Source organism: Caretta caretta, chromosome 1 (genome assembly GCF_965140235.1).
Source record: "Caretta caretta isolate rCarCar2 chromosome 1, rCarCar1.hap1, whole genome shotgun sequence".
NCBI classification, from domain to species: Eukaryota; Metazoa; Chordata; order Testudines; family Cheloniidae; genus Caretta; species Caretta caretta.
The window spans coordinates 260,849,701-260,863,447 of NC_134206.1; the positions used below are offsets into that span (position 1 = coordinate 260,849,701).

The 13,747-nt window shown below is 47.8% G+C and overlaps 1 protein-coding gene across 3 annotated transcripts in view; it reads left to right on the forward strand.

The window, feature by feature from the left end:
• CACNA1I (calcium voltage-gated channel subunit alpha1 I) overlaps positions 1–13,747 on the forward strand; it is a 132,512-nt gene that overhangs the window by 98,021 nt on the left and 20,744 nt on the right. For 2 of the 3 annotated variants that reach the window (XM_048834627.2, XM_075124188.1), the window contains 8 exons: positions 931–1,082; positions 3,430–3,539; positions 3,945–4,078; positions 5,109–5,179; positions 8,862–8,940; positions 9,856–9,977; positions 11,202–11,531; positions 12,691–12,837. In XM_048834627.2, the coding sequence (XP_048690584.1) occupies positions 931–1,082; positions 3,430–3,539; positions 3,945–4,078; positions 5,109–5,179; positions 8,862–8,940; positions 9,856–9,977; positions 11,202–11,531; positions 12,691–12,837 (1,145 nt within the window). The remainder of the gene's footprint in view (positions 1–930; positions 1,083–3,429; positions 3,540–3,944; positions 4,079–5,108; positions 5,180–8,861; positions 8,941–9,855; positions 9,978–11,201; positions 11,532–12,690; positions 12,838–13,747) is intronic. The other variant, XM_048834615.2, reaches the window with a different exon arrangement.

Genomic DNA, 13,747 nt, shown 5'->3' on the forward strand with positions numbered 1-13,747 from the left:
GGGGGTGTTGGGAAAGGCTCCTTTTCCCTTAACGCCTTGCCTCTAGAAAATAACACATTCATAGACGTGTGCGTGTGTGTGTGTGTTCTCTGGGAACCTCCACCCAGACACACACACTCCCTCCCTCAGGGATTTAGACACTCCTTTGGAGAGCCCTGCGGCACCAGCCAGTGCTGTTGGGCGGACCCCTACATTAATCCTTTCCTGTTTAATGCAAAATGAGGCAGGGGAGAAGAGGAAAAAACCCACACTGTGTTCCTGGGCCTTTCTATTCCTGTGGCAGTTTCTCCAAGGCTTCCTTGGAACTAAGAGGGTCCCCCCACAGTGATGGTCCCCACGTGTCTGTTTTCTGTGCTCCAATGAGAGAAACATCACAGATGCACACTTGACCCTGGGTGCTGGCAATCACCCCTGCTCCTTCCTACCCCTACCCTGGAGATCCTGTCTGATTACTCTTCTCCTTTCCAAGCCCATGGGCTTCCGTCTTCCTTCCCCTTCTTCAGTTTTTCCTGTCCCTGATGCCACCTCTGGGCATCTCCTGGAGCCAATTGCTCCTTTTTATCATTTGTGATCTTAATTTGTTGAGGCATGAAATGCTGATTTAGTGCCATTTCCACAAACATAGGACTAACAGATTCTTTCTATCGCTCCCACCTTCCCTCTCTTGTCTCTCCCTACCTCCTCTTTCCTTTTACACTCTCTCTTTCCTCACCATTTCTGTTTTCTTTCTCTGCATTCTTTATTTTATTTTTCTCCTTTTTCTATCTGTTTCCTCTGCTTCTTCCTTCTCCGTTCCTGTTTCTGTCTCTCCCTCCCTCCATGCCTTTCCATTGCTTCTGTTCTTTCCCCCACTTTCCTTCCTAATTCCCTTTGTTTCTCTTCCCTCTCTCTTCTATCTTCTCTCTCTCTCTCTCCCCCCTCCCATTGAAGAGGCGCAGCGCTTGCCGTATTATGCCACCTACTGCTCTGTCCGCCTCCTCATCCATTCGGTCTGCACCAGCCACTACTTGGACATCTTCATCACCTTCATCATCTGCCTCAACGTCGTCACCATGTCCCTGGAGCACTACAACCAGCCAGTGGTGAGTGAGTTCAAGGGACCAAACCCTGCCCCTACCTCCTTCTCTTTCTTTTCCCCATCTCATTTTCCATAACAAAAGAGACTTGACATTTTCCCTTCCAAGCAGTCAAACACATAAGGGGTCACTAGGTTATAAGTAAAACTTAGCAGCCATTAGAGATTGACTTGGAAGAGCAGCATCTCCCAGCATGCTTTGCAGAGGGTGGTCAAATTGCAACCCAAAGGAAATCTCTATATATTCTGTAACCTTTTCTAACCTCTATCTTCCTCAAACCTATCCTCTCTGCAATGTCTCCTCCCCACTCCTTATCCTGGCAACCCCACGTGCTCGAAACACTAACCAGCGACTGATTGTGTAATTTCTCTAAGGCTGCCGGTGTCATGATCCACCATGATAGATGGTAGAGGAGGGTCCCCAAGAAAATTGTCGTGCAAAATTCTGCAAGATAGGGTGATAGAGGGAGTTAGTTCTTTCCACTGTCATGTGGATGACCCAAGTTTAGCCTTGTGGTTTCCTTCTCTTTGTAGTTTCCCTTGGGCCCCAGCAGAGGGTGGCATACTGCCCCTGGGAGCTAGTGCTTTGCGTTGCTAGATGGATCAGATTTCAGTTTCTCAGTAGCCACCCCCGAACCTCAGTGGAGTGAGTTGGGAGTGCTACAGGGGCTGGCAGACCCAGTCCTTGGATAGCTGAAGAGAGACCCTCACCCAGTCACCCTCATTCCACAAGAGAAGCAGTGTGGACAGACGCTGAAGAGAGTCTGACCTAGTTTCTCTCAGCTGGAAGAAGGGTGATCACAACAGAAGGTCTTGAGGGTTGGGAAAGATCAATATTTGGGGTGGGGGAGATTTGGAAATCCTCAATATTTGTTGACAGGGTTACAGACACGTGCGGGAGAGGGGAAATGTGTGCTGGAAAAGGGGCTTTCTCCCTCTATCTGAAAGCACCACGCTCACTGCTCTGTCTGTTCAGAAACATGCAGTTCCAGGGAGCCCCTTTCCATCTCCAGGAAGCCCTTGGTAAACTCCTGAGGGGTTTGAGGTGACAAATCTGATTTCATAGCTGGAGCTGGTTGTATTAGAAGTGACCAGGGCTGTGACTTGTCTATTGTTGCTCACATTCACTGCCAAGTTTTTCCTCTAGGTCCAGCTTATCTTTCTGGTTGGCTGTTTAATTTTGTTACTGTTTATCTTGTGTTCCTGAACTGCCCCCTCGTCCTGCCCTGGATTCCTCACAGTGTTTCCTATATCCCTATTTGTTCTGCAAAAGTTAGCATCCCTTGTCCCTTCCCTTGTGCTAATTGCACAAGTCAATTAGCTTCCCTGTGTCTCAGTTTCTTCATCTTTGCAATAGGGATAAGCATACCCATTTCCTCACAGGCGTATGGTGAGGCTTCCCTAATCAGTTCTTGCGAAGTGCTTTTAGATTTCCAGGTAAAAGGTTCTGTGGACATGCTACATACAATTAATAGAAACCCTCTGGTGGCAGCGGCACCAATTCAGATATTTCTTTGGGGGAGGGCTAATTCCAGTCCCCGCCCACTCCGCGAGGTCACCTTCAGCCAGGGAGTCTCCCTTCTCTGTACAAAGGGGCACCCAGGTCAAATTTCAGTGGTGTTGCGATCACGTAGCCGGAGGGACACTCCACTGCTCCAGGAGCCACAGTAGTGATTTAGTATGGAGCCACTGCTTAAAAGTGAGCAGCCCAGGGTCTGTGGAACTTTCAGTAAGTCTAAACACTTTGGGCGGGGGTGGTATTCACCCCCACAGCCCTCCCTAGCTGGTGCCACTGTTTGGTGGAGAACAGAGACCTTACATGGGAGAACCAGGGCAGCGGAGTAGAGGGCGGAAGCTTGCTAAATACCCACCTAGTCCCCATCCAGAGACACGGGGTTTCCCCTTACTGCAGATAGCGACAGGTTATTTGCTCTGATGCACTCTCCCTGCCTGAAGCATTCCCTGTAGATTTATGGAAGCCATTTATAGGGTAACACCTGGGTGATGTCCCATGAACCTGATGCTGCTGATGTCAGAGATGCTGGGTGATGATGCTTTGTTAACCCTTTGCACACCACCGCCCTTCCCCAGGCCTGCCCATTCTCTTGAGCCGTGGCTAGGCAGAGCAGCAGGTATCCTGAGAGCCCCTTGGCATGGGAGTGCAGTGTGATGGCTGCTGCCCTTGGTAAGTCTGTGCCAGCATTCAAGTTGTTGCAATCCAGGATTTGGCAGCCCCCTCCTGCCTCCACCATTCCTGACCAGTTAAGCAGGCTGGAACTCAGTGACTTCACAAGCACGTCTGTAGTTAATGCCTCTCACTCTCCACCTCTCTCAGCATCTCTTTCCATCCACAGTCTCTTGAGACTGCCCTGAAGTACTGCAACTACATGTTCACCACAGTTTTTGTGCTGGAGGCGGTTCTGAAGCTGGTGGCATTTGGATTGCGGCGATTCTTCAAAGACAGGTGAGCAGTAGGGCACGCAGGTCGTCCGGTGAGGCAGTGAAGTTTTGGGGAGGGATCTGTATCTGCAGTGGAATCCTAGAGCATGGGGGCCTCAACTTCTTCCTTGTTCCGGGTAGCAAAGATCTTATTAGCTTCACCTTAAACACACTGGAGCGATAACGGGTTAATGAGAGTTATCCAATGCTTCCTCTTGTTGGAGTCTGCTGATTGGTCCAGGAAGCAGAGTAGACGGGAGTAGAATAAATGACATCCAGTCATATTAGGCTCTAACTGTCACAGCGAGGCCTCCGATTCACTGATTTGGAGGATTTTATTTTACTTTATATTTAAAATGTAATGAATTCACATTCCCCTGTCAGTCACACTGAAAAGCTCCATTCTTCCTTATTCTTTTATTTTTTTAAGGTGGAACCAGCTGGACCTGGCCATTGTGCTGCTATCTGTCATGGGCATCACGCTGGAGGAGATTGAAATCAACGCAGCTCTCCCCATCAACCCCACCATCATCCGCATCATGAGGGTGCTGCGCATTGCCCGGGGTGAGAGAGACACTGGAGGGAGACGTGGGGCACAGACACCTCTGGGGTGGGACAGAATGCACTGGGTGCTGCCTGTGATGCCAGTTCACCAATTGGCTTCTCATATCTGTAATCTTGGATGGTTATGGAAACTCAGGGCTTGTTTACAAGAGCAGTTATTCTGGAATAGCTATTCCAGATTAACTCCATGTGTGGATACTCTTATTCTGGAATAAGAGTGCCTTATTCTGAATTAGCTTAATCCATTTTGGATTAAGTTTATTCAGAACAAAGCACTCTTATTCCAGAATAAGAGCATTCACACATGGAGTTTAATCAGAAATAGTTAATCCACCACCTTATTCCTGATTGATTTTCATGTGTAGACAATCCCTTAGGCTGTCTCCTGATTGCCCTCAACTTGACATTTAGACAAACCTTTGTCCAGGAGAGCCGTAGTGGCTTTCACTTTGTGAGAGGGACCAAAATGATTGGCAGATTTTGTGAGAAACAAATTCTTTCTTCTTTTCTTTTGTAATGCAAATGTTGCTGTAATTTTTACAGAAAAGACAAAGGGCCTGTATGGTTTGCACTGGGGAGGATAGATTTACAGTGATGAGGGCGAATACTTGCCAAGCTTCAGCAAAAAGGAGAGGGAGGAGGAAATGAAGCAGGTGTAGAAGGATACGGAATTGGAGTAGGAGAGATTGGTGATGTGTGGTGTTGGGAAAGGGAGGGCCAGTGTTCAGGATGTATGGGGATAGGATGGAAGGAACCAGAGTGGGCATGGAATGAGAGAGAAGGGTCGTTAGTATGCAGAGGGATAAGTTAGAATGGAAGGGACCGTGGGGCGGATGTGGGGGTAGGGCGTGGAAGGAAAATGGCCAGTTGGAGGAGGAGAGAGAGGTTGGTGGGTCAGTTTTACAATGGAGGAGAACGATAGAACACCCACATGGTGTGCTCCGTCCAGTTGTCCTGGCATACTGGAAGCAGATTTCTCTCCCTTGAGTCCCAGCTCTGAGTAACACTTTTGTTTTGGTTCTGGTACCAGTGCTGAAGCTACTGAAGATGGCGACAGGGATGCGGGCGTTACTGGACACAGTTGTGCAAGCTCTGCCACAGGTAAAAGAAAGCAGCTACTAGAAAGATGCCCCTTTTGTGCACCGGTCTTTCCATTAGTTCATTTCCTTGAGCGTGCCTAGAATCAGAGAGACAGTGTCTGCTGAGGTCTTTAGGACAGTGGCACGATGTGCCAGAGGGTCGTGCTCATATCGATATGTCAACCACATGGTTACATTCATTTCTTTCTGGCCTTGTCTGCTCACAACTTTAACCCCCCATGGTGTTACTGAATAAAGCAATGCTCCATTCCTGCATGAGACCTGCTTTATTTTTGGCTGCCCCTTCCCCCTTACTGCTGTCACTTTCCTCACACTCATTTGCCATGAGGATGGAGAGCAAACCATGACCATTTTAGGGAGAAAGCTGATGTTCAAGTATCTCTTCTGTGTCCCTCTCATTCTTTCCCACTTGTTCTCCCTTTCCACTGTCCTCTTCCATGCTGTGCTTGTTTCATTTCTGCCACCGCCTGCCTGCTTGCTTTCCATTTGCCCTCTTCTCCTCCTTGGTCTGCAAGTGATTTTGAACCTCTCACCCCACGAGAAGCAGTGACATTACCTGTGGTGGCTTGTACAACATGCAGCTAAATGCCTCCTGAAAGACAGCTAGACAGAAGGATTTCACGAGCTGTGAGTGGCAGCTGTTTTGGAATGAGTTATTCATGTACCACCTCATGCAGGCATCAGGCCCGCTGAGAGAAGCCCCTGTGATGGATGAGCAGCCAGAGAAACAGTTCTCTTCTCTTTTGGATCCTCCAGAGAGACGTGTTAAGAAAGGAATAATGGCACCAAGTAGCTGTATTGATCATAGATCAGATCATTCCTCTGGCAGGCCCAGAGCAGACAGTAATCTTATCGGATATCGAAATGCACAGGCATTTGTCAGCTGACTTATTAGGTAACACACCAGTGTTCGTGAATGAGGCCGGGCTGAAAATCAATCTGGGGACAGCACGAGCAGTTACACAAGGAACTTAATTCTGATATTTTTGTCACTAAACCATGTCCATCTGAATTAAAGGGAATCACTTGGCACAAGAATGAGATGGAAACACAATTTCCAGTCTTCGCTGAATTCTGGGCTTCATCTGACTTTCCTCTATTTATTGAGATTCTTTATTTATCACAGTAGCAGTGAGGGGCCCCAACTGAGACCCGGGCCCTATTGTGCTTGATGCTTTTATAGAATCATAGAGATGTAGGGCTGGAAGGAACTTCAGAGGTCACCCTGTCCAGTCCCGTGTGCTGAGGCAGGACCAAGGAAACGTAGAGCAACCCTGACAGGTGTTTGTCTAACCTGTTCTTAAAACCTTCCAATGACGGGGATTCTGCAGCCTTCCTTGGTAACCTCTTCCAGTTCTTAACTATCCTGGCAGTTAGAAAGGTTTTCCTAATATATAATTTAAGTCTCCCTGCTGCAGACTAAGCTGATTACTAGTCCTACCTTCAGTGGACATGGAGAACGAGTGATCACCGTCCTCTTTATAACAGCCCTTAACATATCTGAAGACTGTTATCAGGTCCCTCCCCTCTGTCTTCTTTTCTCAAGACTAAACATGCCCAGTTTTTTTAACCTTTCCTCATGGGTCAGATTTTCTAAACCTTTTATCATTTTTGTATAATATGCAGAGTAAGAGACAGTCTCTGCCTCAAAGAGTTTACAGTCTAAATAAACAAAGTCAATGCTATTTTCTCCATTTTACAGATAGGGAAACTGAGCCACAGAGCTGCAGTAAGTTGCTTAGGGTCACCTAGGGATTCTGGGGCAGAGCTGAGAATTGAACCCAGATCTTCTGAATCCCAAGGCAGCACCTTGGTTACAAGGTCACCATTCTTCCGTGCTTAATAAATCCTGGGTCTTTCACATTATTTCACCAAAGAACCTCACTGCTAAGCAAGAGTTCTTAATATCTGCCCCTGCACACACACAAACACCTATTAAAAGAAGGTCCCCCCTTGCAAAGAGTACTGGGTCAAGGAATTTCCAGTAGTAATTTCTGGCACTGAAGGAGTGTGTAGTCAGGACCTTCCTATCTGATGGTCCTTGGTTCTGTAATAGGGAAAGGTTGACTTCATTTAATAAAGTTACATTATGGAGGCATCAAAAAGGACTCCACAGTCAAGACTGTGTTAAAATGTGCTCTTAAGGCAATACTAAAACCCCTCTGTTTCACATTTAAATGATTGAATTTAGTCTCCATATTTTCTTTTACACACTAACTCTTCAGGGGACAATTGAATTATCCATAATACTATTTTTCTCCAAGCTTTATTAACATTGGCAGAATAAGTGTCTTAAAACAGTCTCTCCTTTCCTTGGCACTCTGTTCTCCTCTCGACCTTTCTCTTTATATTACTAGAGCAGAAAGTCATCAATGGTTTTGTCTTGCTAATGGCATGGAAGGCTTCTCTGGCTGCCCTGTTTGAATCCCCTGTCTGTCTTTGTTACTCTGCAACCATTCTGAAAAGTGAATAAAGATGTCATTTAAAAAAAATCCCTTTTGGAAATTTATCCCTGAGCGTCTCAGCTTTTTTCAGCTCCCTGTGGCTAGAACCCTCCCCTCCCCACAGTCAGTGTGTACGCACAAGTGCACACACACATGTGCTGACATCTCACACCAAGGCTGCTTTCCAAATTTTTAAATGTAACCAGATCAGAGTTACTCCCCTCCTTCATCAGCACCTCACCTAGCTCAGCCCACAGAGCTACCAGCTGGCGTCAGCTACTTCCCTTTTCTGCTGCCGCCCAGTCTGCCTTCTGGACACGCTGGCCTGTTCCTCACACTCCTCACTGCAGACAATGGAGCCAGGAATTGGAGAGGCAAGCAGAGATATTGGGGAGGGATAACAGGGGAGTGCTTTCCCCTGTTACTGCTGGCACAGCTTCCATGGTGCACCAGACAGCAGCCCCATGGGAAACCCTGCAAGTGCGATAGCTGGGGGCATAGAAACTGGGCTCTCTCCCACAGGCTACCTGCTCCTTCCATTCCAAGCTCCTCATACACAGGCCTAGTTCCCTACTTGAGTCCCTGCAGTCTCTCTCCTCCCTTGTTCCCCTCCCACCACACATATCAGGAGAGCCTGGTTCATTCCTTCTGCCCCCTGCCGCATGCCCACTCCCGCGGTGCTCGCTGATAGACCTGCTCTCACCCTCTTCTGCCCCCACATTTGACTAGCACCTTGACTCCCACAATGCACCAGGCAGCAGCACTGAGGGGGAGCTGGGCAGCTGGGGAGGGGGGCTCTTTGGGGTAAAATTTTACTCTCGGCTCATACTTTGTCCTGTGCAACAGGCTTCACCACTTCATATGTGCCTAAATATGATTATCTTCATCTCTCTGGGCTTGGAGTCTGAGGGGTGGGATTGTGAGGAACTGGATGACCCGCTATAGGCTACGAATGAAAGGAGCCGTGGCGGCTGTGAGTGGCTTTGAAGGTTAGGATGTTTGGGTAGGAAGACCTGGGGAGATGAGGTTACTGTGAGCATGACTGGTGGCTTCACTGGCGACTTCCTGGGTTCTGAGTGGTTGCGTGCATGAAGTTTCTAAAGGTTTCGGAGTGGAAATATTTGATGGTGTTCTGTTGCTGCTGCTAGAGTGATGATAGCTGGCTTGGCCTGGTGTGATTCAGTCTTGCTTGGCTTGGCTTGGCTTGGCTTAGCCTGATATGGTTCGGTTTGGTTTCAGGTGGGGAACCTCGGACTGCTCTTCATGCTCCTCTTTTTCATCTACGCTGCTCTAGGAGTGGAACTCTTTGGGAAGCTGGGTAAGTTTCAAGCATGCCGTGCTCTTGGGTGAGCCAAAGAATGGAAAAAAAAATGGCAGTTTCCCATATTGCAGCAGGCCCAGCTCTGATTTAATGAAAGGGCTGGGTATTCTGATGACCTTTAACCTCCTCTCTGGGTATTTGCCATGATAGGAATTTCCACCTTTCCAAAAAACCTGTCTCCGAATGAGAGAGTTAGATGGCTTTCTCTCATTCTTAAGTCTTTGCTTTCCATGCACTGCCTCAGCAAATCAGCTCCTCTCTGTCCCAGTTCCAGCCAAATGGCTAAAGGGAAGACTCAGGGGAAGTTCATGCACTCCTCTGGTCCATGTTGACATGTATCAATGGGCAAAACTTTCAGCCAAGTACATGAAGAGGGGCAGGGAATCTTCTTTCACACCAAGAGGATTAGGCCCTTGATCAAGTGACTACTGCTGGGTGTTGTGGGGGTAGCATTTTACCACTCTTACCAGTATGCCAGGTACGTCTGGCTCACATGCACTTGCTATGCTGCTGATTGTAGCAGGAAAACCCTCAAAATCCCTTCATTTTAATGGATGGTGCCAGCACAGCAAGCTTGCAGGCTTGGATCGGCAGCCATGGGGTAAAGGAGAACTATGTTTTGGACCACTAAGCATGCTGGGAGACATCCATGGGAAATGAGTTATGCTGCTCGATATCCTGGGGTTGGGGTAATTATTCTGATACTGCTAGACAATGTCCAACCCATTGGTCATTACTGTCATGGACCCAGCCTATGGGACTATAGACTGGAGCCATTAAGTGCAGACTTCTGGATGTGAAGCTAATAATCTCAGAGTGGAATGGTCACAGGGAGGCTTATTCTGAGTCCCTGGCACACTCTGAGAGCTAGGAATCAATCCACTGCACAATTATAAATTCCTTCTTTTGCAGTGTGCAATGACGAGAACCCCTGTGAGGGCATGAGCCGCCATGCCACCTTTGAGAACTTTGGGATGGCCTTCCTCACGCTCTTCCAGGTCTCCACTGGCGACAACTGGAATGGAATCATGAAGGTAACATGGGCCTCAGAGGAGGAAACATCTCTGTTCTAATGAAGGAGAAATTCTACGCTTGAGTGGGAGGGATCAGCACTGCTTGGAACTGTCGGTGACTCGGACATGGGTGGCCATGTCTAGGGGTTAGAGTGGGCGTCAGACCCAGAGTCAGAGGCCCAATGCCAGAGCCAAGGGTCACAGCCGGAGTCAGGAGTCAGGGCCCAGGGTCAAAACTGGTTTACCTGGTGTGAGGCTAGATAGGAGCAGGGCTGGGTCCAAGACAGAAGCTATTGCAGCCAGGGGCAAATACTTAAAGCAGCAGCTGCTGCTGGGTTTAAGAGCCGGTCTGCTGACTCTTCCAGTCAGTCAGACAGTGTAACCTATTAGGCAATCTACTACAGGCCATTAGGGGTCCTGCAGACTGGATCTGGTGCAGACCCTGTTTTCTGACAGAAACTGTTTTTACAGGAGCTCAATGATGAGGAAATGTAGATGCTGGCTTGCCAGTTCAGACCACTGGCCCATCTAGTCCAGGATTCTACTTCCTGCCAGATTAGATCAGATCATTGGCCCATTTAGTCTTGCAGGCAGCTGGCTGAGAGAAGTGCAAATTCTCTACTCAAAGAGCAGGACAACAGTGTGGCCATGCTGAGAAGGGAGATTCACCACCATCACCACCCTAGCCCCTTCTCCGAGGCTGAGTGTGGGGGGGCATTTGGTATGACACACACATGGAGCTGCAATGGGAGTGGCTTGTGATTTAGAAACCTCAGGCAGATAAGTTTTCTCCCCCATGTTCAAATCATATTGCTCCAAATTAAATAGCTTACAAGGATTCAAGGAGGGGAAATGGACAGTTCTTTGGACATGGGTAGTGTCTTTGGGAGATGAAGGGGATTAGGCACTTAGTTGCAGTGACTCTTGCTCACACTTGCAGAATTAAAATGTTCACATTTGCGGGTCTGGAAGGAATTTTCTCCCTAGGCTTATGGGGAAGAGGACACCTGTTTCTGGAGCACTGGGCAGAGACTGTCAAATGTGATGGTCTTCCTGTGATTGCCGGGGGCACTGGGCACCGAGGATCCCAGATGCTCAGACAGCACTGGGTATTGGAGAACCTTAGTCCTGCCTGGCATTGGATTCTGTGTTTTTTTACTGAGGGAGCAGCCAAATTTAAATTCTTACTCTAGTCCTTCCCTCCCTTTTCCCACCACTTCCTCTCACACTTGCCCTTTCCTCAAGGATACCCTGCGGGACTGCACCCATGATGACCGGAGTTGCCTCAGCAACCTGCAGTTCATCTCGCCACTCTACTTTGTCAGCTTCGTGCTCACAGCCCAGTTTGTCCTCATCAACGTGGTGGTAGCTGTGCTCATGAAACACCTCGACGACAGCAACAAGGAGGCGCAGGAGGACGCAGAAATGGATGCCGAGATTGAGCTCGAGATGGCACACGGGCTCTGCCCCCGCACCGTGGGCTCCCCGAGCTCAGGACAGGGAGCAGGAGGTGGAGGAGGTGGGAGAGTGGACCCTGAAGGACGTCTGTGCATGAGATGTTTCTCTCCAGCACAGGTGGGTAAACCTTTATGCTTACCAGCAAAACTGCAGCAGGCTGGAGTGGGGAGAAGGAGGGCAGTCTAGATGATTTAGGGCTTAGTAATGGGATACACACTGGTGACTGGTTTGCATTCAGGTCTAGCTTGGGTGAACTGGGTTGTGCCGGTGCATTGGTGGTGTTGTGTGGGGCCAGGACTGGAAGAGTAAGGGGTGCAGGGGGTACTGCAGGACAGGTTGGAGGTGCATTGTCAGAACTGTGCAGGAAGCTCAGGATTACAATAGGAGGGGTGCTGCAGGTCAAGATTAAGGTGCATTAGCAGAGTATTTTGTGTGGGAAGCTCAGGATTGGAATAGCAGGAGATGGTGCAGTACAGGAGTGAGATGCATTGGCAGAGCTGGAAGGGAAGCTTACGCAGTGCCTGTCTGCAATGGCAACTAGTGATGTTAGTCCCTCCATTTCACATGAACACTAAGGCCTGGTCTAACTAAAAAGCTAAGTCAACCCAGCTACATCGCTTAGGGGTGTGAAAAAGCCACACCCCTGAGCAATGTAGCTGTGCCTAACCCCCGGCATAGACAATGCTAGGTCAATGGAAGAATTCTTCCACTGACCAAGCTGCCACCTCTCAGGGAGATGGGTTACCTACGCCAGTGGGAGAACCCCTCCTGTCAGCATAGGTAGTGTCTACACCAGAGGTTTTCAACCTTTTTTCATTTGTGGACCCCTACAAAACTTCAAATGGAAGCACGGACCCCTTTGGAAATCGTAGACATACTCTGCAGATCCCCAGGGGTCTGTGAACCACAGGTTGAAAACCACTGTTCTACGGTAATGACAACCTTTCGTGGACCCCTTAGACGTAGTCTGAGGACCCCCCAGGGGTCCGTGGACTACAGGTTGTAATCCACTGGTCTCTGCTGAAGCGCTGCAGTGGCACATCTGTAGTGTTTCAAGTGTAGACAAGCCCTAAGTGCTGTATTCTGTCACCATCAAGTGACACCTTGCTCCACGACCAGCCTCATTGACTTCAGTAAGGTTGCTCATAGAGTAAAGTGCTACTCCCTCTGTGTAAGGGTGGCAGAATCTGGCCCTCAATTCACACAACACATTAAAGCAAAAAATTCTGGGTTCTTTAAATAATTTCTCCCATCCTCCCCCTTTCTTGTCCCCTAGGAGAACTTATGGCTGGACAGTGTCTCTTTAATTATTAAGGACTCCTTCGACGGGGAGTTAATGATCATCGATAACCTATCGGGCTCCGTCTTCCATCATTACTCCTCGCCGGCCATGTGCGAGAAGTGTAACCATGACAAGCAAGAGGTAACCTGCGTGCGAGGATGGGGAGGGAACCCCCAAATACACACACACATGCTCATACCCTTGAGGTTTTCCTGAGGAGCGCTCCATAGATTGTTTAGACAGAAGCTTTGACCTTTGTTACTACAGTGAATTTATGATATTGGCCTGTCCTCCTAAGCAATTGGAGACACGTATGTACTGGTGGAAAGCAGGAAGGAAAGGCAGTTGTACCAGGAAGGATGACAGGAGAGAGTGAACTAGAGGTGGAGATATCGTTGCGGAGGTACAGTAGACTCTCCAGTTGGCATTCAGTTTTTCACTTAAAGAAGGGATTTTCAAGTAAATCTGTTAATTAGTCTGAGTTAAAATTAGGGCTGTTGATTAATCACAGTTAACTCACGCAATTAACTAAAAAAAAAATAATCGTGATTAAAAAGAAATAATTACGATTAATCGCAGTTTCAATCACACTGTTAAGCAATAGAATACCAAGTGAAATTTATTAAATATTTTTGGATTTTTTTTTTATATTTTCAAATATATCGATTTCAATTACAACACAGAATACAAAGTGTACTGGGCTCACTTTATATTATTATTATTACTAACATTTGTACTCTATAAATCACAAATAAAAAAAATAGTATGTTTCAATTCACCTCATACAAGTCCTGTAGTGCAACCTCCTTATTGTGACAGTGCAACTTACAAATGTAAATTTTTTTTGTTACATAACTGCACTCCAGAACAAAACAATGTAAAACATTAGCACCTACAAGTCCACTCAGTCCTACTTCTCGTTCAGCCAATCGCCCAGATAAACAAGTTTGTTTCCATTTACAGGAGATAACACTGCCCGCTTCTTATTTACAATGTCACCTGAAAGTGAGAACAGGCATTCGCATGGCACTTTTGTAGCCAGCATTGCAAG